This window comes from Melozone crissalis, unplaced genomic scaffold, assembly GCF_028551555.1.
Source record: "Melozone crissalis strain CALT ecotype California unplaced genomic scaffold, PUWL_Pcris_2 ptg000009l_1, whole genome shotgun sequence".
NCBI classification, from domain to species: Eukaryota; Metazoa; Chordata; class Aves; order Passeriformes; family Passerellidae; genus Melozone; species Melozone crissalis.
Genome location: NW_026535787.1, coordinates 9,865,674 through 9,888,996, shown reverse-complemented (window position 1 = coordinate 9,888,996; position 23,323 = coordinate 9,865,674). Strand labels below are relative to the sequence as shown.

The 23,323-nt window shown below is 39.7% G+C and overlaps 1 protein-coding gene across 4 annotated transcripts in view; it reads right to left on the bottom strand.

Annotated features, from left to right (window-relative positions):
• The window catches only part of ROBO1 (roundabout guidance receptor 1), a 680,236-nt gene that overhangs the window by 42,085 nt on the left and 614,828 nt on the right, over positions 1 to 23,323 (bottom strand). For all 4 annotated transcript variants that reach the window (XM_054270279.1, XM_054270278.1, XM_054270280.1 and 1 more), the window contains 10 exons: positions 22,073 to 22,197; positions 20,025 to 20,196; positions 17,363 to 17,568; positions 15,906 to 15,987; positions 15,583 to 15,751; positions 15,318 to 15,484; positions 12,160 to 12,281; positions 9,805 to 10,036; positions 8,418 to 8,539; positions 4,296 to 4,467 (listed from right to left, as the gene is read on the bottom strand). In XM_054270279.1, coding sequence (XP_054126254.1) covers positions 4,296 to 4,467; positions 8,418 to 8,539; positions 9,805 to 10,036; positions 12,160 to 12,281; positions 15,318 to 15,484; positions 15,583 to 15,751; positions 15,906 to 15,987; positions 17,363 to 17,568; positions 20,025 to 20,196; positions 22,073 to 22,197 — 1,569 coding nt within the window. The remainder of the gene's footprint in view (positions 1 to 4,295; positions 4,468 to 8,417; positions 8,540 to 9,804; positions 10,037 to 12,159; positions 12,282 to 15,317; positions 15,485 to 15,582; positions 15,752 to 15,905; positions 15,988 to 17,362; positions 17,569 to 20,024; positions 20,197 to 22,072; positions 22,198 to 23,323) is intronic.

Genomic DNA, 23,323 nt, shown 5'->3' with positions numbered 1-23,323 from the left:
TGGCAAAGGGAGAAGAGAGATGTTGAAGGAATGGAGGAAGATGGAGTGGCAGTTTTTGCTGGACTCTTTTTTGTTGTATTTCCATGGACTGTTTCCTGGTGATGCAGAGGCTGTATTGCAGGGGGAAGCGGAGGCTCGGCGTCAAGAGAGTTTGGTTTTGAGACCCCTCGGCCCCAGGGGGTATAGAAGAGATGGGGGGGGACAAAGGTCCCAGGGATGAGACTGTGCTCTGCTTGGAACGAGACGAGGCATTCTTAAAAGGCCCTGAAGGCAGGCCCCTGCCCCATCCCATGCCTGGTGGTGAGAGCACCTTGGCATGGAAAGGAGATGTCACGAGATAGCAAGATACCGGGCGGATTGCTGATTGTGACAAGAAGTCCGTGGTACAAGGAAGGACTCCGTCTGTCCCTTATAAGCTGAAGATTTGAATTTTTCTAAAGGGTGGTGCCAGACCGAGTGTGGATAATTTTTGGAAATGTAAATGTGCTTGGGAATTTGGTGGGAGGAGGATAAGGAAGTGTTTCTGTGTAGTTTTCATTCTCCTTGTGTTTTTTTTTCCTTTGTGTGTGTATTTTAGTAATTGTGTGTGTAGTTTAGTAATTGTGTGTGTAGTTTAGTTAATAAACTTCTCTTTATGTTTAAGTTGGAGCCTGCTTTGCTTATTTCCTGGCCACATCTCACAGCAGATATCAGGTAAAAGGTATATTTATGGGGGCTCTGGCTTTGCCAGGCCTAAACCATAACAAGCAGTTAGAATAATAAAGATTCAATGAGACTTTCTTGTGTTTTGTACACTTGAGACATCCTCTGTTTGAATAATACATCCAATATTTACAGTAATTGTGCAGACAGTTCTTAATAAATAACTGCACACCATATATTCACACAAATTATGTGTTTAAGAGTAACATTAACTGCAGTTGTGAGGCTTCTCAGAGCTGGTACCAGAAACAAATACATCACATGTTCCAATGTTATACTCCTTACCTGTCAACAAGCACAGGTAATGCTGCCAAGCTACCACAGGCAGTGTCCCATCACTCCACATAAGCTATGCTACAGATCAGCAAAACATTTTTTGCTAATTCTCATCCTTCTGTACAGAGCATTTTTGTAAACAATGTCTTTAAGTTACATGTTGTGACAAGGAAATAAAAGGTTCTATCAAAATTCTGTGATTTTGTTTCTCCACAGCACATTGTTACTGGCATAACATAGTGAGCTGTGGCTAGGTCTCATGGATTCTTTTTTTTCCTTAACACCAAAACTTTTGCAGTCTTTCTTTATGTAAAATATCTTTTCTTTTTAAAGAATAAACAAACATTTTTGTAAGTCCTTGGAATTCCACAGAAAGCACTAAAAGCTCATTCAAAAACCAAGACGCAAATTCAGAAGCTTCATGCAAGGTGTTTTAAGAAGGAAATAAAAGGTTCCATTGAAATTCTGTGATTTTGTTTCTCCACAGCACATTGTTACAGGCATAATATAGTGAGCTGTGGCTTGGTCTCATGGATTTATTTTTTCCTTAACACCAAAACTTTTGCAGTCTTTCTTTATGTAAAATATCTTTTCTTTTAAAACAAACAAACAAACAAATATTTGTTTTCAGTCCTTGGAATTCCATGGAAAGCAGTAAAAGAGGAGCCAAGAGGAAAATTCAAAAGCCCAGAGGAAAATTCAGAAGCTTCATGCAAGGTGTTTTAAGGAGACACATAATTTTTCATTGGATCTCACGATTTTATGAATAACAAGCAAGTTATTTCGTTGCCTTGTCCCTGGTGGCACGGGAAGTCTGGGGTAGCACAGCTCAGTGAGCTGCTTCATGTCAGCAGGGACGTGGAAAATGAAAGAGCTTGGAGATTACAATTTGTACCTGTCTTTGTAACAGGTTAAGCGTGTGCACAAGGTCATTTATCACAGCTCAGCTGGTGCGTGGGACCGCGCTGCACGCCCCAGCTCCCGGGGAATCCAACTCCTCCTGTCCTCCCCTCTCCGCCTGGAAGGCTGCCCTGGAAAGGTGACACTTCCTCCTGTCACACACCCTGCTGAGGCTCTGCCCAGGCGTGTCCCTGAGTCACCAACCTGGGAGCATCCCACACAGGCTCAAAGAGGAGACCCAGCCACGGCCCGCTCTCGTGTTTTTGTATTATAAGGAGACAGATTTTAATGAGAAGTTGTTATTTAATGAGAACTTCTTATTTAAAAAGTCAACCTCACAATCACACAGTGTATTCTGTTTTCACACATGGAATTCCTATTTATATATATTTTTTTCTAATGAAGAATTGCACTAATTCAGGTATCAGGAAAGGAATAGTTGGGAGCAGGGCAGAAATATAGTAACTGGAAGCTGTCACACAGTTCTTAGAGCACATACATTCAGCATGTCAGGACTGTTTCTAACCTTCTACAAGGAGCATCTTAGACCTCTTTCCTCCCCCTCCCTGGCCTCCCTTCCCACTCTCTGTAATAATGTAATTTATTGCTGGTGAAAAGTGCCAACTGATGACATCAACAAATTAATTTTCTTTCTTCAGAAAGCCACCCAAAAAACTCTGCTCCACCCCCACGCTGGGAGCACTTCTAAGAACTAGAAATCCAATTCCATGAGGGGGCTGGAGAAGAACTTGCATCACAGGGCAGAGTTGAATAATCTGCAGCCATTCTTCTACCTGGATGATTTAGGTTGATCTGTGCTACCAAAGAGTGCTAACACTTGAATTTATGCACTAATTTTCAGCAGCCTCCTGCAGTTGCTGAAAGGGTTGCGGCACCATCTAGATATTTCATTGTTCTGTTTCTTGTGGCATGGATCTCCACAAGAGTCCTGTCTCCACATCTTTGCCATGTAACAACCAAATTATAGGATTTAATTAGAGGCAAGCAGTGAAAGCAAACTCCAGCCATGGGGAAATATGTGCATTCTACCAGACTTGCACCACACCTGAACACCTTTCAAGGTGTGGGATCTCTTTTTGTTTTCTAATATAGTAACAGTAAAGGCCAGGAACCTAGAAGTGGGAAAAAACCTTACCCTGACAGTCTGATTTGTTTCTTTTCCACTTCACAAACCTCAAAGTGATTAAGTTCCATTATAAAATTCACATTCATTTAGAATTTGCTTATCAGACAAAAGGGGAAAAAAAAAAAGTGGTTATGGAGTCCTGGGCTTTGAAGATTTGAGGTTATCCTCATAAACCTCACTAATGCAGAATTTTCAAAACCTAAGCCATATAGAATAAGCTTGATTTTGACTGGTTGTAGAAAGCTGAATGGTAGCTGGCTGTAGAAAGGAACAATCCAATAAATAACTACATGGCTTTCCTGTAATAGTTGTATGATATTCCATATTAATGGAATACCATACAAGCTGTGTGCAATTTTATTGTAAAATCTCCATCAATGTAATTTGGAATCATATACCTGTCTAATTTAAGTAAGCTAAAGATGGCCTTCCTTTTAATACCTAAGGAAATGTACAAGTAATTTTCCATATTAGTTGCTCTGTCTTGTTTTCACATGCTCTTAATTATAGATTTTTAAATACAACAAGTGAAATAAGAAGGTATATCTACTAATGATACAGAGACAGAGAGGACATTAAGTCCAAAGCAACATGCTGAGCTTGCTTTCATAATTACACACTGTAATGATAAGGTACTTTGCTCCAGGCATACTATAAATCAGCATATGACTATACTTAAAGCTACTTTAAATAATCTTCAGCTAACCAATAGCAAAGATGCATTTTTTCCCAGAAACATCCAGGAGCAATGTCCCCAGTCAACATTTATGACAGCAATGTTCGGTGTAAATGAGATTAGAAGGTCAAATTTATACATCATTTGTGTACATCTTTTTTCCTGTACTCAGGTTATTTACTAGCTTTCAGACATAGTTGATATTTATTGTGCATAATTTTAGGATGCTTGTTTTTTTGCTTCAATAATGATAAAATGTGGGCAAGACAAATTACATCCCTAAAGTGGTCTAACACCTAGTGATTCATGCTCCCCTACAAGTTTTTAAGGGTGAAAATTCACTTTGAAAAGTCAACAACTAAAAAGCACTGCTGAGCTGGGAGATTTAAGAACACCCTTCTGTTGTTTTAATCCCACCATTAGAATGCAGTTCTAAGGCAAGTTTAAAACCAGAAATGCCAAACCCTGCTACTCCTGAGATCAAGTAACACTATCCATTTCACTTGTCTCCAAAGCATTTCTGGTGCCATAAAAGACGAAAGCAAACAAACAGAAACCACCCACACCAAGAGGCAGGATTACCAGGAAGCTTACCTAGCTGGATAAACTGGGGGTCACTTTTCACCCCGGGTCCTGCCCCGGTGCTGGCAGCCACCTCCACGCTGTACCGGATGCCGGGCACAAGGGAGGGGATGACCACGGAGAAGGTGGTGCCGTCCACGGTCTTGTTGATGTGGTAGCGGCTCTCATTGCCAAGGCACCAAACCTGCAGGGAGCAAAGGCACGGGTAAGTGCTCAAAATGCAACTCTGAAGGGGAGGAAGAATGGAAGTTGATGCATTCTTTCCTTCTGGGTGAAGAAATTTACACTTCGTCACTGTTCTAACATCTGCAGTTGTGGATTGCTGTCCTAGGCCCTCCATGAACACTGAAAAGACACTTCTTGTTCCAGTTAGCTGCTCCAACTGCTACCATTATGTGGCCACATTTCACTGAGAAAAGCAAGGCACAACTTCTCAAAGATATTTTCTGAGAATCACAGTGAAGAACCTCAGAGGAAGGAAAACCAATTCTTATCTCATTTGCTGTGCCTGTGTGGTGCCAAAGTAGAATGCAACGTGGAGATTGTTTACCCAAAGTGATGGGGTTTTGTTTCCTTGGCCTATCAGACCAAGAGCACCTTCAGACTGCTGGTCAGCAAACAGTCACAAAATTTTGTTCAGTGGAGTTGAGTGCTTGTGCAATTTCAGTTTAGATGTAGTGTAATATAGTACAGAACAATACAATAAAGTAATTAATTAACCTTCTATTCTAATATCATAGAATCAAATGCGTCTTTTCCTCCCTTCGTCGAGGGGTTGCTGCTTTTACCATACCATTATTTGATGAGTTTATCACAATTCATTTAGAGTTCAACAAGTGCTAATGAAACTACAAGCACAGAAGAAATAAGGGAAGCCCCACAGCCAAGAACTGTTCAGATAAACAACAAAGTCAGAGTGTTCAGTTAAATGAATTTGCAATTCTCTTCTTCAGGAATTTGTGTCACTCAAATGCACAAGCAAGTCTTTCATCACATGACATCTTAAGAGAACTGATGTCATGCTGGAATCCAAAGGGTTTTGGTTTTTCTTTTATTTTTTTTTATATGGCAGCAAGGGGCAAATATTGAGCGATATGCTGTCTTCTAATTGAGAAAACAGCATGATATCAGATTTCATTTTTTGGTTGAGACCAAGATACAGATCTAGTGACTTCAAATCACAGCTTCATATATTACATCAGTGACAATAAATGGCAAGGAGAAATAAAATTATGAGATATCTTTATCTCTTTAGGCCTGAGCCACTGATGTGGCAAACACTTTTAGGAGGATGGCTGAACTCCCAACTGCTATTCAAGGTGAAGTAGCAGCTAATATACAGCTGCTAAAAAAAGTCATGAAGCTGTGTCTATTTCCTTTTTGTGCCTTTTCCACAAATGTACTGCTCTACAAAGAACATTTATTCAGAAAGTTAAATTAGTTAAACTCAATACTTTATCTGTAAAGAAGCAAACCTGGCTGAGAACAGCAGCACATCAGAACCTGGGCCGATTGTACACGGGAGGGAAGATTTTGCTTTCAACATATGGAGCTCCTAAAAGATTAAGTACCCAGATAGCTGCTTTAAATCCCTGGTGCAATCCTGCTGCTGAGGAGGCTGCCAGGTGAGGGGGATAGACTTTCACATCTAGAACAATTGCTACAGCCCCTCCTGTACAGCCCTTTCTGCCTGGACACTGGAAATTTTATCTCACCTTCAGGACAATATAAAGACCCTTTTTCCTCCTCTGGATGCCATGGACTGCAACAAGGCTAGTGGGACACTGTGAGGATGTGAAATGCATTTTAAGTTCCTTTGAAATCGAATCCCAGCACAGGATATGTGTAAGTGCTGCTGCAGAGCAGGTCAGAGCACATGAAGAGAATCTCCTTTTTGTGTTCTGACACTACAGAGAGACTGTTTCAATCAGTGCTAGGGGTACAACTATTACTCATTCTGCTCTTGAATCCTAAAGGATGGGCACAAAAATATTCCTATATAAATAAGAACTCAATTAAGTGAGGAACAAAATATGCAAATCTACATTTGGACATAAGTGAATTTCACAGAAATTATTACTGCTACCTTGTAAAATGGTGCATGTGCAAACAATGAAACATTTATTTAATTAGGTACTTGCAGTCATGAACTACTAATTCAGGAAAAAAAGGTTTTGTTTTTAGGTGCTCAAGTACATGGAGAAGTGCATGAAACATGAATGCTAGGTTAAACATCAAGTTGTTCAGCACTTGCCATCCTACATTTGACTGTATACATAAATAGGCAAGTGAAATTAAACCTTTAAAATACTATAAAAGAAGAATGAATTCACATTATAACAGACATGTAAGGGAAGAGAGAATTAGTAGAACAAGAGAATTTCTAACTTTATGTTAGAGAAGAAAAAAAATTACTTATGCTGTGAATTTGAATTTCTGGGGTTTTATGTATGGTACTGACAATTCTTCAATTAAGATAGTATCCTTCTTCCTATTTATTTTATCCTTTAATTAAAGTTGGTACACTCTTGCCTTTGATCTGAGCTGCTGAGAAAATAATGAACTGCCCCACATATGCATACTTTTTTTTTATTTTCTGAGAGAAAAGAGTAGATAGAAAAACAAAAGGGGAAGAGAAAAGAGAAAATTTCACAAGTCCTCCATTTGAATTTTTTTCTTATTATTAGTTCTTAATCTAAAATCATCAGTTCTGCATTTCAGTAGTTTTTTTGGCAAAACCAGTAATTACATATAGCACCTTCAGTAGGAATGGCATATATATTTTTACAGAAATTTTTTATGTTGTTTTTCTGTCCATGGTGAAAAGCACAAAGGAAAACAATGGCATCAATGCAACAAATACAGATGCAAAACGTGCCACTGTGCCATCTACTGCTAAAAAAGCACTACAGTGTGCTTGCTCCAGCACCTGGGAACCTGTCACCTCAAAATCCTGGGATTTGGGAGGTGGAGTATGGATTATATCCACTCAGAAATGTGAATTTACTGACTTTTATCATTCTGTCATTGCAACCTTAACATGCTTCTGATGCAGTTTCTTGTTGTAAATAATTCTCAAGGTCTGGCTTTAAATAAAATAACTTCACCAAGTATTTTTTCCAATTACATTGTATTATATATATGAAACTAAGTCATAAACAGATTTTATTTTACCAGTTGACCAGGTTCTGAACAGGGTTTTATTATTCTAAATTGACCATGAAGCTTATAAATCTCTTCCCTTTCCCATTTTTACTGAGAGGAAAAGAAAATCAGAATGAGTTTTGATGGCTAGGAATATAGGTTTAAAGCACTGTGTTTAAACCTAGAAAATAGCCAAGACATTCCCATTTAAAAGATTTTCTCAATAATGTGCATTTGCAGGGCGCTAAAACCAAAGCTCCTGCCCTTCTATGGTTATAAAGCTTACTTGATATCTACATTTAAAGCATCTCTAGCTTGCTTAGGAAAAATAAACTTCATTTACTTTGCTATGTAAATTATCACCAAAAAAATTTGAAATGCAAATACAGTCTGTGTTCGTAAATTAATGACAAATAATAAATATTTTTAATGTGCTTTCAATTTGTTAAAAATTAAATAACATAATGAGAACTGTGTTTGAAAGAAAAGAAAACAATTTCTGTGCAGGAATAGATTTATTATCATAAAGCACATACTTTCCTTGAAAGTTTTCCATTTGTTTTAACTACCCAGTTACGCATAATTTACTCAGATCTTAACACTGTTAATTATTATCCCTGAGCTTCTCAACTCATTAAGCCTGTTTATATTTACTACCTTGGCCAGTGTCTTACGGTCACAAAGTGGCTCTCAAACAGGTATGGTTCCCTCTCTCCTTGTGTGTGCTCTTCCCAAGTCATAATGGAGGCAAGGCAGGAGCTGTTTTAATTATGAGTGTCGACCCTTTGCTTTGATTCATGGAGGCTGCTTTAATTGCCTGACACCACCTAGGCAGAATCCCTAAAAAGATGGAGTTGGATTCAAAGCAGTGACTTTCTCTCCCATTTTCTCGTTGTAACCAGAAGATGGAGCCAAGCACCCACGAACAGCCCTTCCCTCTCTACCTGGCCACGCTCCCCCTGCCAGGGGACCCAGCTGTGCCAGCTGTACCTTGTATTCCTGCACCATCCCGTTCTGGTTGTCCTCAGGGGGTGGCTGCCAGGTGACCACGATTGCTGTCCCGTTCCCATCGTTCTTGGTTACTGAAACACTCTGAGGTGGGGCGCTGGGAGCTGTTTGTTCGGAAAGAAGAATTGAATGGTTATGTCTGTCACACCCACAAGTGAGTTTGTTCAAGTGGAAGATGATTTCTAGGCTCTACAAATGCAGCATTTTCTGCCCCACCCTTCACTGAGGGCAGTTTGTGCCCACAAGATGAAGTGATATAGTGTTGACAATATAGAAAGAAAATGTATGACCCAGCAACCAGGGTCTGAGTTCCGCTGTAGCTTTGCTGCACATGCCAGGAAAAGTAACACTCCAAATTGTACTCTCAAATATCCATTACCTGCATGTCACAGTTCTGGGCACTGAGCTCCTCACTGGTCTCAAATCAGCTCACCCAGAATCACCAGTTTTGAAAAATAATGAAAAATAATCCTATATAGTCCCTAGTCTAAATCTCAGTTCCTCTGGTGTGTAAAAAATAATGAGTAATACAAAATTTACTAAAATCTGGACATAATGTGTTAGTATTAACATATTTATAATAGTAATTTATGTTTTGAATTTGAAATAATCCTTCTAAAATGTGGATGCTCAGCTGATGCTTTGGATGAATGCACATCTTTTGAGCTACCTGCAGAAATAAACTGGAGCTACACAGCATTTCTAATGGGGGAGGAAGATAGAAAGGGAAAGGTCGCACATCCTAGCAGAAGCACCAAAATCCCTATTCAGAGGCACTGGCCACCTTGCATACTTATCATGCCTGTGCAGCAACAAAAGGAAAAGCTTTATGAACCTTGTCTTTTTAGCACATGTATGAGATGGAAATACATAATTTAGTCCACTCTATCTGTTGCCCTCATTCATCTTTCCATTTTGTCTCACTGATTGATCCACATATAAAAGCCTTCTAAAAACCATGGTTTTCATTCCCCCAGCTACACTGCTTTGATGATTTCTGTAGTGTCTGCTATCTACTGAAGATAGTGATTAGCAAGTGCTTGAATCTGACAGAAGTCACTTGTGACCAGCCCATGAACTCAGCGGGGAGGAGCGCGCACACTGCAGGGAAGATAAAAAAGCGCATTTCTCATTGTGTGTCGGAGGGGATTTTTGCACATCCCTCTCTCTCTGTCTCTCATGCCTGGCTCAGAATATTTACTTCTGTGTCACCAAACAATTCACATAATGATCAGTCTCCTCTGCCACAGATTGCTGCTCTCAAACAGCATGCACTTCAAACAAGATCAAATAATGAACATATCAGAGGAAAGCCGGCCAGGCTGCTACTTCAAAAAGGAAAGATGAAGACAGTCTAGCTCCTACTTGCCTTCTTCCAGGGTCTTTGCAAATTTCACTTCACTATCTGCTCCCTGAAACTCATTAAAGAAAGGGCGGGCCTTGATTTCGTAGTTTACGCCTTTCTTCAGCTCGGGAATGACAACACTGTTTTTGGTGGGAGTCCTCACTTCAAAGATCAGCCACTCTGATTCTCCATACGATGCTGGTGTAGGCCGGTACAGAATTTTATATCCTTGGATATACTGGGATTGCTGGTCCACCTGGCAAGAGAGCAGAACACAGAACACATCCATAAACGGGCAGGAACCAGGGGTGATGCCCATGACTCCGTGCACGGCCCCTGGACTATCCCTCATGAAAACATCACTGCCAAAGCAGATAAAGGCTCCTTGCATTACAGCAAATTGCAGGCCTGACTCACAAGTGCATGAATCCCTTTGATGCTGGTAGAACTCTGCTGGTTTCCCTGGATTTAGGCAGGCATTAAAGGGGGATAATGAAGTTGTATAACATGCCCCAGCTCCATGAAATGAACAGTCTCTGCATCCATGGAGCTTGGCACAGGTCAGACTGCTGCCCAACTGAATCTGGAGAGCAGGGCTGTACACATGGGGAAAGGGAGATCTACAGTGCCATGGCTCAGGGTGATGAATATGGAGATCAAAGAGAGAGCCTGTCAACTCTCCCAAGGTGTGGAAACTTCCCAAAACCCGTGAAATGAGCACTGCTTCCTGCCTGCTCCTTTTTGGGGAAAGCAAATTGAGTGGGTGGCCAGCTGGCACAGTGGCTGTGGCTGGGCTCTGTCAGAGGACAGAGCTCTCCAAAGAGTTCCCTCATGTCCACCCACACAGTGGGAGGCCCTCTGCTAGAAGGAAAGGGCCAGGTTGCAAGAGGGAACATAAAACTCAGTATGGTAACATGGATGAGACTTGGAAAAGCAAATCAAGCTGATGCTCAGTGGTCCTGAGTGCTTTTCAAACTAAGGCAATTTTACACTAAATGCATGGAGAAAGAGATCTGAGTGTAATGAAGGGCAAGTCCAATATGCTTGACTATAGCTGAAACAGAAAGCTACCTTATACAACTGATCTTTTGTGGAGCACTCACTATCTTTTTAACTGCTGGTTTCAATTTCTGATGAATAAGGAAGTCTAATAACAAGCACAATAAAATTTTTAAAGTGCATCAGATTTTCCTCTTTTCAAAAATCTCATACAATGATACATAATAAAACTGAGTGCTTGCAATTTCAATCCAAAGAGCAGCACATTTCATTTTTAATAATCACATAAAGAATGCATGTGTTAGCTGAAACTGAGGTAATGCTTATTTTTGAAATTGCAGAGAAGCCACAGGCCACCCAAGAGACTGACAAAAGCTGCCTGTCTGGAAAAGGTTGTTCTGTAAGTAAAGGTCAAACAAAATTTGCTAGGAACCTCAAAGATGCATTAGTTTAGAACAGGAGATTGCCTGCTGCAGGTGGCCATACTGCAGGTGAGAGTGTAATTACTGTGCAGCACAGCAGACATTACTGCAGCATTGAGGAGCTCTGGGTGTAGGTCAGGACTCCTTTGGGCTACAGCTCTTCTACAAAGTCAAAATGCCTTTTGTTCCTGTGCAAAATATTCTGGTATGGCATGGCAGGAGCTACAGCCTGTGCTGTCCCACACTACCCCTGCCAATATATTGGAATGTTCAGATGGAAGTCCCACAAAGACCTCAAGGCTCACTCCTTACGGTTTTATTTTTGTACATGATATAATTATATCCCCAACATTTTCCTAATTCTGCATTCCATTTTCAAATTGATCGCTGAGTTACATTCCTGACTCAGTTCCTCTGCTATGACCTCCACAAGCCCAACAACCTTCTTCTTTCCTGCTGTCAGGGCAACAACAATAAGATATTGACTTCTTTACCTCTTCTCCCTGCACCAGGCGTACTCAGAGCACCACAGGAAAGGAGAGGTTCAGAACAGGCTATCTAATTTGGGTGTGTTTGGCAGTGTGTCTGTAGTAAGGAGAGAACACTTTCAAACAGAATGATGCCGTGTGTCTGACAGAGAGGGAATTGTCCATATTCTCTCATTAAGGGACTGATACATGCCCTGCTGAAAACAGGGGAAAGGTTTCAAATGATATGACTGTGGAGGTCCTTTAGCTTCAGAGGACTCTGAAACCCTCACCCCATTGTAAACAGCACTCTCTATGTGGACAAAGATGGAGAAAATGGGTAAAATTTAAGGAAAAAGCAGAGCACAAATAGCACTTATCCCAGAGAAAAACATTTTCCAGCATACAAACTACTCAGCTTCTAAAAGTGTGACCCCACTGCAGTGGAAGCAACACGTATAAGCACCAGCAGGGTACAGGTTTGTACTCACAGTCCAATGAACTTCGATTGAGGAGGAAGAAAGGATGGTGGGGTTGTGCAGGTGCAGTACCACGTCACCCAGCTCTCTCTGGACCTGCTTGTGATCCACACCTTGACTTGTTGGTGGAACATCTGCAATAATTTAAGATTCCATTCTCACAAGTACACATGATTGTTGAAATAAGTACAGGCAAACAAAAATTAGTATGTCAGAAAGTTGATGATGCTATCACAATTGAAGTTGAACCTAAGTACTTCCTAATCATGTAAGACAAAACTACATGAAGCATTTTCTTGAGCAAATCATCAGCATTTAGGTAGTACCAACTCAAGACACTGCACTTTCTTCGACAGTGAGCGTAATGCTGCACAAAAAGACACACCACACTCAAGGACAGCTTTGTTAAATGGCTACAGCAGCAACTCTTTATTCATTCCTGTTGGGAAAACATTCTATTGCCCACTGCCAATTCCAAGAGACCAGGAAACCTGTAAAGAACAGCAAAAGCAGAAGCTGTATCTTTAGATAAACTCATGACAAACTTACTTGGTGTCACTACAAAATAATGTTAACAACCAGAGAAAAGATAAATTAGTCATGTGGCTGCAGCTTCTCTAATGGCAAGAGGCTTCTGTAAACAGGAGGCAGAGCCCAGCTGAGAGCTGTCTGGATTGTCTGATATTTGGTCTATCCCATAGCTGGAAGGATTATTCATATGCATGAAGGGACAAATTCCTCTCAAAACACGCAACAGTATGAAAAAACCACATATTTTTTGCATATTAAGCCCTTGGAAAGTACATTTAACTGAAATGGAATGACTGATGTGTAAAATTTACAGGGTAATCACTAAGAGGGTACCTAAAACACGTACTATGGAAAGCAACATAATAGCTTCTGTTCTAGGTTCACATCTCACTCCTTGATCGCCTCATTTTAAACAAATACCATGCTGACTATGGATAAAATTCTATGACTGGAAATTCATGAAAAGTACTTGCAGTGATTACTGCTGAAGTTAATGTGTAGTCAGTGAGTGTCAAATCTGGATTCTTAGCAAGCAACATTGGTAACAACAAAAGAACAAAACCAAAAAATCCTCCACTGAGTCACTGCTACATCCCCATGTAGTCTGTTCTGCAAACAGTCCATTATCACAGTATTTCCCTCCTCCCAAAGTTTGAAAGCATTAAAGATAAAAGCTTCTGTTTGGGAGCATTGCCTAGATATCACCCTGCTCAGAATGTAACAGAAAAGCCAGTGGAATAATTAGTTCTAGCTCTGCTAGTCAGAAGAGATGAGTCATCCACAATATGGATCAAACTATTCACAGCCATGTGCACATCTGTGCTGTAAAATGTGTGTGCTCTCTTGTTTAAGCTCCAAGCTTCCAAGACAGGGACTGTCAGTGAAAACACCCAGGAATAAGGTTGTTAATGTCTGTGTAGTGTGAAGATGAAGGTACTAGGAAGGCAGTGCTGAAGGGATGAAGGCACTGAAGGCAGTAACCTACCTTCATCTTGGTTTATGGAATGAACAAGCAGTTAGGACCAAACTATACCACCCTCATGACAAAAGCAAACTGGAAATTTTTGAACTTTCATAGCTAGACAACAACTTAAACAAAAATGAAATCATATTGAAAGAAGAGAAGAACTCCTCTAAAGGACTTGACACTCAACACATTTGACACATTTCTTAAAATTGGAAAAAATACTATGTGTTAGTTGTTATTTTCACTGAGTTATTGTGCAGCTCTTGGGTTTTCAGCTCTACTAGGTACCCAGAAAACAGTGCAGCTTTTCCATGTCATTATAAACAATTCAGCTGAGTGAACAGAACATTTGCTGTTTCTCAGAATCAGGTCAGTAATCAGTTACTTTGGGACAGACACAATACTCCTCATCTCCAGAAATGAAACCACACTACATGAAAAACAGGCTCGTGCAGCTCTATTCCCAGAAATCAGGAATCACTAAAAGGTTATTGAATCTCTCCTTGGTAACAGACTTGGGAACCTGTTCAATCCTGATTTTCCATGGGGCTGTGACTCTGCTGTCCATACATAGCCACTAAAATTGTCAGCCATCAGGAGAAATGCATAATGCCAAAAGGCAGCAATGTGAAACTGGTCACTCCCCAGGGGACATGAGAGACTTGCTTTCAGACCAACTACAGAAAACATGAGAAGTCACCAAAGAAAAACCCTTTGTTTCCTTTAGAGAACTTCCTTTCAAAAACTAACATGTACTTACTTACACAAACAAAGAAACAAACATACAACACAGACACTCTCAATGAGCCAGTGGGTCAATTTCTCCAGTAAGTAGGAAGATCAGAAAAACAAACAAAAAAATACAATCTCTATCACTTTTTCTTTGAAAAAGAGTGTGTCTATTTTTCCCCTTCTTAAGAATCTAAGCTTTTCTACTGGAAAAATGCAGGCTTCAGAACTGTAATGCATTGTTCCCTGCACATCACCCTAAGTGTCATTTACTGGCTACAGTGAATACAAAGATAGTTTTAATTTTACATAGCTGGACTCAGTCCATAGCTGGACCTCAGTCACAGCTGGAATCAGTGGGTGACTCCTTCATTCACTTCTACCCAAACTTTTCTTCCATTTGGCTATCTGTAAGCACTGCTTTCTACCCTATTTTACTTCCAACAGTTGTGCTATGGAAACACTTATAACATACTGCCAAAACCTCTTTACTGGTTCATGATGCCAAATTCCTTCAAATTTTCAACTTTTCTCTTTCCTATTGCAGCAGAAAGCAACTTATATTACATGCTGTTTCTCTCCCTGTCTCAGTCTTAAGCCTTACTTAATTCACTGGACATAGTAATAACATTTCCATGGAATTTGAGGATTTGTATGGGAACTCAAAAACACAGGGATTACTTTGGTTGCTAGCAAGAGCTATTCTGCAAGATGTAACTACCTTTGGATGAGAGACACCAGGGTTCCCTTAGGCAATGCAACATGCTGTCAGAGTCTGTGTTACAGAGAAATGCAAGTTTAAGCACTGTACTTTACTGTGGTATATAGTATGGCCACGATAGGTAGACAGTCCAAAGCTACCATTATTCCTGCATCTGGTATCGCTTAGGCAACTTGTGACAGCTGCTGTGGACACCCAAAATGCTCAGTATCAAAAACTTACCTTGAGTTTTCACTGGATCAGATATTTGGCTCGGGTCGCTCAGCCCATATGCATTAGCTGCTCTCACAAGGAAGAGATAAATTGCATTAGGTTTTAGCCCTTTAACTGCAAAACTCTCAGTTTTCACATTTTCAGCTACAGTTTGCCAGCTGCTCCCTGATGCATGGCTAAGGATAAAACACACAACAGCAGGTTAGCACGTGGTTCTTTAGCAACACATTACATGTAAAGATAGAGACAGCAATACCACACGAGACTCACACACCTGAAGGCCTCAATTATGTAAGAGGTTGGTGTTGCACCTGAATTCAAATTGGGTTGCCATGACAACGTTACTGTGTTTCTGCTGACATCTGTAACCTCAGGCTTTGATGGAGCACTAGGAATCAAGTTTGGGTCAGTGGGTCTTGGTGGCTGCACTGGGACTCCAAACTCTGACAAAAGGAGAGAGAAACTCTGAGTATGGACATGAAACATCTGTAAGCTAAATGCTGGTCACATCTGCACTGGCAATTTACGACAGAGTCAGATAACTTCTACATTTCAATTTCTGCTTCTCCTTCATGTATTTTCTCTTAGTGGAGTTACCTTGGACCTCTATGAAGGCGCTCCACGTGGCTTCTCCACTCGGGGTTGAGGCAATGCAGGTGTAGCGGCCGGTGTCGCCCAGCTGAATGGGAGAAGAGAAGTATAAATATTTGAAACAATCAGGCACTCAGTGGGCTAGAAAAGCAATTACAGCACTCCAGGTTCCCCCATGAATATGGATAAAGGTATTAGCCTGCAAAAACTTTGCAGCAGAAACTCCATTAGAAGTTACGATTTTGACAAAGCAAAAATGGGTGTTTATTTCTGAGCAGTCACAAAAGAATCAGAAATGCAGATTCTAATTTAATGCCAACTATTCTGCAATGAGCAAACTGAAGACTGTTTACTGTAGCATTTATTCCTTACTCTGCAGAGGTCCTGACAACTAAATTGAGAAGGAACTCGGATGAAAAGACCCCAAACAACTGTCAACCTTGTACATCAATAATGCCCAGGGATTCATCAGGACTGGAGCACTGGAGAACATGTCATCCTTAAAGCAAGGCTTAAATATTGCACAGGGTACATATGAGGCTCCCTGTGTTAGTATAAATTTCACTCAACAGCAGACCCAAAAAAGAATCTCCATATGCTATCCTCATCCAGTTCTCTGTGTTGGATTATTTGTCCATATGTGACTTAATCACATTTCAAAAGTGGTTTTTTTTCCCCAAAAAAGAAATGTTATCCTCCTCAGGTCCCAGCCTCAGCAGATGAACTGAATGGTAGTGATCAAAACTCAGAGATTCAAGCTCTAAGCCAGTCTAACTTGTAACTGGCAGCAGGGCAACTCTAGGGAATATGGTAAATTGATGTATTCAGCCTAATCTAAAAAAAAAAAAAAATTACTTCACTTCAAACCACAGAAAAGATAGCAGAGAATATCTAGTATGCTACAACTTCACATCTTAGAACATTTTAAAGTGTGCAATGCATGACCAAAAGCAATACTGGCCAGGTACTATAAGTCCCTGAGAAAGTCAGGCATTTGTCAGGTTAACCATTTTAAGCTGTGTTACACTGATGAGTGAGCATGTTTAAACACTAAAAGCTCCTATGAAAAAGCTGTGTACGCGATTCTATTACTGAATATGCTAAACAAAGGTTTTCATTACAAACATTTGAATTAACTAGATAATTTTAATCTATTAGTGCTAAAGCCCAAATAATGTAATGATTTGTCTTACTAAAATATATTCCTCTTTATGTTTTAAGTGCCAAATAACTCCCTTAATTAATACCTTTTTAGAGCATTTTTCATTATGAAAATAATGTGCCCTAGGCAGGCGTTAAGCATAGAGAACATACTATCAGAAAATAAGAAGTATCAAATATTTTAGTTCATTTATGTAACCTTTCATTAATTCTAAACATAGGGTTTACTACATCACAAATGCCTGAAGGTGAAAGCACAAAATGAAACAAAGCAAGAAAACCCATTTGCCGGCTCAGGCTACCTTGGCGTATCTGATCTGCAGCGCTCCTGTCTCCAGCTGCTTGATGCGAGAGTCTTGGGTGGAAATGAGGATGCCATCCTTTTTCCAGAGGATGGTGGGCATTAAGGTGCCTGTGGCCACACAGTTCAGCACCAGAGTGCCATCCACAGCCACGGTCTGGTTCACGGGACCCTGCCGGATGACAGGGGGCGGCCGGTCCGCGATCACTGCCAGGACAGACAACAGGAGAGACATCTCTGCAACTGGAAGCAATTTTCTAATCATCTAAGCAACAGCAGTTGCTGGAGGCTTTGAAACAAACTAAAAATAATTAAACAAGTAATTAAAGTTGGAGGCATGCGTTATTCAGGGCAGGGTGCATTATAATGATGCACAGCTAGGGATGTTTAAAATGATACACAGTACAATATTTTCAGAACAGAGAAAGGATTGCATATTACACACTGCTATCCTCCAGGCATTCTCCAAGTCCAATGTCTTTATGAAGTGATAATGGAAAAAGAAAGGACTTCCCAGATTCTTTGGCAAGGCAGAGATTTCACCTTCTCCATCTTTCACCACTGCCAGGCCTGTGCAATACAGTGTAAATACTTCCAGCATTTAAAGACAGAGAAAAAGGAGGTAGGCAAACAGAGGGTAACCTCACAAATACTTACTGCTTAAATAACCATTTTTTATGTGCCACCAACTCATCTTGGTGCTGTGTTATAATGCCGAGATGCCCAGCAGTAGGGTAAAGCTAACACAAATGGATAGAACCCTTTTGGAAAGTTCCTAAAGAAAGTTCCTTCTTCCATGAAATATTTTTTCCAGTAGTTTCTGACTTTTATGAGGACTTCAGAGCCACAAAGAAAATCCCACAATCCCACTGTCTATGTCAATTTTAATGCATCTTTCACACCATGGAAATTGAGTGCTATTGATGGGTCATTTAATTATACTGCACAGAAAAATATAAATCAGTCTCAGTATAAACTGAAAAAAAAGAATGGTAGTATTCCATTATCCAGAAAAGAGGTAAAAGTTATCTTGTTGCGTTTCAGGGATCTGCTTCAGCCATAATTTTAAATGTCATAAATTTTTTCAGCAGTGGCATGGGGCTCACGTAACTTAAAAACTGGTTTGGTAGCTGAAATATAAACCTGAAGTTCTGATAATTTGTGAACATTAGATATTTCTAAATTACTTTTCATAACAACAGACAGGATGTTAGCACTGGTTTTTTGGTTAAATTCCAACTCCCATAATTTCATTTGCATGTTCAAATGACACTCTGTTTTCAACTGCATTATTTATCCTTTGGTTCTTGTCCCAACCTGTTGCTACACACTTTAAGGCCATTAAAATCCTTCTCTGCAGAGACAGACAAAATAAGCCTACTTATAATTTGCAAGTGACTTTGACAAGTTTGTAAAGAGCTTTGCAGTTGGCAAAGGTAAGGAGTTGACTGATCCGTGCTTTATAGGAGAAATCTAATGACACTGAAATTCATGGCTGATTTAAGGCCACTGAAGTTGATGGCAACTCCTCCTACCTTTAGGAAACCCATTCATAAAGTCATTCTAATACCTTTACAAATATTCAGCATATTCTGCCTTCACTTTTATAGCAGTACCAAAACCTGTCTCAAGACATTATAAAAAAACACCTACTCATCAGATGAATCCAGAGCATATAGTGAAGAAAATACATTTAAAATTATTATTTCCGAGTTCAGATGGCATAGGTCATTAGCAGAAAACTCTTGTCAATTTACTTCTTACCCTGCCCTGGCCTTCTCCCCAGTGAAAAAAATGGAAAAAAGAGGATTAGGAAATCCTCTGGCTCATCACGAATTACAATTTGTGAGGATCCAGAAGGGATGTAGCCCTATTCCTCCTATGTCAATCCAGGAGGAGGAGGAGATAAATAAACAATTTTATACTACAGGTTCACTACATGTTTCTAGTACTTTATTATTTCTACGTTTTCTACAGGGCAAAGGGCTATTTTATAGAAGCTTCTCAGACAACAGCTTCCCTCTGCTCAAATCCCCTCTCTTTTCCTCTGTAAATGCTTAGATTAGTATTTTCCCCATGCATCTCTGCTGTTAAAAATAAGAAGTATTTCTGATAATTGGCAAACTGGCCTCACATTACTGCTTGTAGTCATGCTCCCTGTAGCTTTCTCATCTTGTATTTCTTCCTAACTACTCCTAAAAAGGGAAGTAGAATTTCTGTTATTCTGCTGATCTCCATACATGTTGACAATTTTTTTCTTCCTAGCTAAAACACAGTCTTAAGAAACAGGGGGATAAAACAGGTAAATGAAGGGCTAAGTACATGGCTATACAATAAAAGGGATAAAGAACCAAGCACCAAGCAATCTGAAAGCAAATTAAATCACAGGGGAGAAGATAAAAAAGAGTCAGGTAAGAATTAAAAGATCTGACAAAATCCATACACTGAATATACTCACCAAGAACAAAATGGAAATACAGAGTTACACATCATCCAGAATTGTAAGCCCCTGACAGAGATGGCCAAACCAGGATTTTTATGTTCAAAGCAACATGCAATCCACATTTATGCAAAACAGATTTCAAAGTAGTGTCACATCACTGCACTGCTGTCTTCAAACAAAAATAAAAAACTTGGAAATGATAAAATGAATCTATGATTACCATCTGTAACTTCCAAGTAGGCTTTTGTTATGATACTTCCTGCAACATTTAAAGTCTGGCAGATGTAGTACCCCACATCAGATCTCTGGACATTGGTGATGGTGAGGTCTCCAGTCTGGGAAACTGAAAATCTGCTGGATGACTGAGGGGGCTGGTATGAGAACAGCAGGTTCTAAAATATATACAGGAAAGAAAGTGGGGAAAAAATAGGTTATATAAATTCAAATATTAATATGCATAACTTTAATACAGCTAAACAAATTAATCTTTTCATATTATACAGAAAACATTCTGCTCTTCATGTCTTAAACTTGTCTATACCACAATGTTCATAGCTTCTGTAGGATTTTTTTAATGGTAAAATAGGTGCAGATGTGCACATAGAATTGTGTTAGACTTTCAAGATTGCTCTAACACTCTCTAAGATTGATACTGGGCTTTGCACCAAGAGTAACAGAGTCTAGAGAAGATGTGAAATGTACAGATACCACAATGGTGCAAGCAACTGTGGTGAACCTCAGTAATTTGCTTCAATGTTCTTTTTCAGAACTTGCTCCAGGGCATTCGTTTGCTTTCATTTAAATGCAGATGGTGGTTTACTTATCTGTATTTTAACATTTGTCTTCCTACAAATGGAGCAGTTTTTAAAAAAAGAGATGCTCTCTAGGTCTCTCTGAATAGAGCGTTTGTGTTTTATGAAAAGTTGTATAATACTGAATTAAATCCTATACCTATTCAGATAGTTCGGGTATGAAGTACATAGCTTTTACCAAAAATCTGGGGGTTGAATTTCTACCTCTGGCTGAACAACTTGTGAATAAGAATACTTGAGGATCACAGAGGGCATATTTATCTCTTTCTTGGCTAACTACATTTTGCATTTCCAAAAATTGTCCAAAGGAATGGGACACAATATTCTCCAGTACTAGCAAACCCTATCCTCAACCTCCTTTTTAATTTCTCTCAATCATCACAAGTGGTGACCACTCAGCTGAGTCAAAAATGAGGGGGGGGAAAAAAAAGATGTACTAGACAGCATGTGGATAAATAAATAAAATAAAAAAGTAGATAAATAAAATAAAAGCAGAATATACCGCTATATATATACCACTGAAGATTATAATCTAAATTTGGTCAGCAGTCTAGTTGTACATAGGCATTCAGACAAAAATGTTGCAAATGGAGTAAAGAAGCCCATCTCCAAGTGTTCTCAATTTCTCTGCCCTATTGTTTTGTAACACAAAGAACTCTGTCATATACTCTTGCACCATTCATTTCTTCATTCACAGGAAAACCAGAATCCTATATTCCTTCTTTCCTTCCAATAAAGAATACTTTGTGTCACATACCTCCTTCAAAAGATGACTGAAAGAAAACTGCAATTCTCTTGCTGTGCTATATTGTGTTTCACCCACTAGCTTTCAAGATCCTTTACAAAGAAGATGAAAATAATTTTCCCTCCCATTCAAATAAGGAACTTGGGAGAAAAAGTGACCTATTCAGGTATGGTCTGTCAGTCAGCTGATGGAGTTGGAAAGCAGTTCTCCTCAGCCCAGAACCAGAGTCCTATCCATTCAGTGATACAGATCAATGCAGCCAATAGTTTAGTTTGCCAGAAACTCAAACACACATGGCAAACTAACAGCTGCACCATAAGCCCAGAGCCAAACTTTCTGAAAATCTGGGATTGTTTGGGGGTCCGACCAAATTTCAGCATAAGTTATATCTCTCCATTTCCATTTCTCCCTGTTAGGTGAAATAGATTATCATAGCAGTGAAACATGGAATGTTTCCAGTTGATTGACAGATTTATTTTTACATTCATGGAGAAAACAGGAGACAGCAAAACATCAAAACATAGATCTTTTCGAGTGAGACTGACATCACCTAGCATGCACATGCCTCAGAAGCAAAGTATAATTATCCAGCATCTCCAAGCTCTAGACTTGTTTACCACATTTTTAAAACAATAATTAAAATACTTTTCTGTCACATGAAATAATTTCTGGAAGAAGCTGCCAGGAAGGAGGACAGAAAGGCTGTTTCACCTGGCTCCCTTCCCTCCTCCAGAAGATGGCTGGCTGAGGGTTCCCCGTTGCCTCACACTGGAACGTCACCGTCCTCCCCAGTGCAGCCACCTGGTCTCGGGGCTTTACAACAAACTGTGGGGGCTCTGAAAGGAAAACACCAACAATAAATCAATCACACTGCCACCAGCTGATTTGAAAGAGCAATTCGCCTCCTGAGTTACCAGAACAGTTAAGTTTCTTTAATAAGGAGAGGCAGCACAAAGACACATCGGTCTCTAACAGCCACAGCTTCAGCATCACTCAGATCATTTTTTCTGTCTGGATGTCCCAATTAAAACTCTGGCTGTGGAACACATGCTTTTAGTGCTTACCCAGTGTACAAGGAAATGAGTCCCACCAGCTTGGTGAGACAACTTGCTGAGCAGCAGTCACCAATACAAACAAATCTGCAGCAATTTGGTTTTTAAAGGAGGAATAGGGCTGCGAGCCAGAATGGAGAAATCTTTGAGGGACAACTGGCCCAGAGGTCACACTTTGTTAAGGGCTGCAAGACACACTGCTGAGTAACCAAGAATTCAGGCTTACACACACAAAACTTATCATCTCTGATTTAGGAAAGCTGAAGAGAGAAAAAGCCCTTAAGTGCTTATATAAGAGACTATTGATGTAGTCATGATCTCAAAAAAACTTGAAGTCAAAAGCCCAAGAAATACTATTCAAATTATAACCACTTAAAATCTCCAGTTCAAACACACTGAGAAGGAATGATTTTAAAGGAACAGCAGAGCTAAATGTCTTCCTCATTTACATATGCAAGAGCATGTTCAAACAAAATATATATGCAAATGAAGGCAAATTTGAAACATCTGCTCAGCCTAACATTATAAATACTGCCAGCATTGTTTGATTTATACTGACTTCAACAACCCCTTCATCCAGTAGTAAGTAGAATGTCAAAAAATCATGTCTGTCACATAAAAAAAAAAATCAGCATAGGTAGCATTGGTGTTGCTAGCACAGAAAAAAATCTAGCATGTTCTATAGGCTGTTAACTCTTGCTTCTTGAAAAATGTGCATTAAATTAAAGCCCATTTATTTATTAATTTTCATTTTTTTCTGATCATCTGCCTAAAACTAATTATGCTCTTCCCCTTCTTTGGATTGAGGATAAAGGGGATGTTTTGTATCTGATTTTAAGAAATCCAATTATTTTGATATTCATTTCCTTTTTTTCCCTTGCAAGCATTGATGTTTTCACAAGATTTTCCT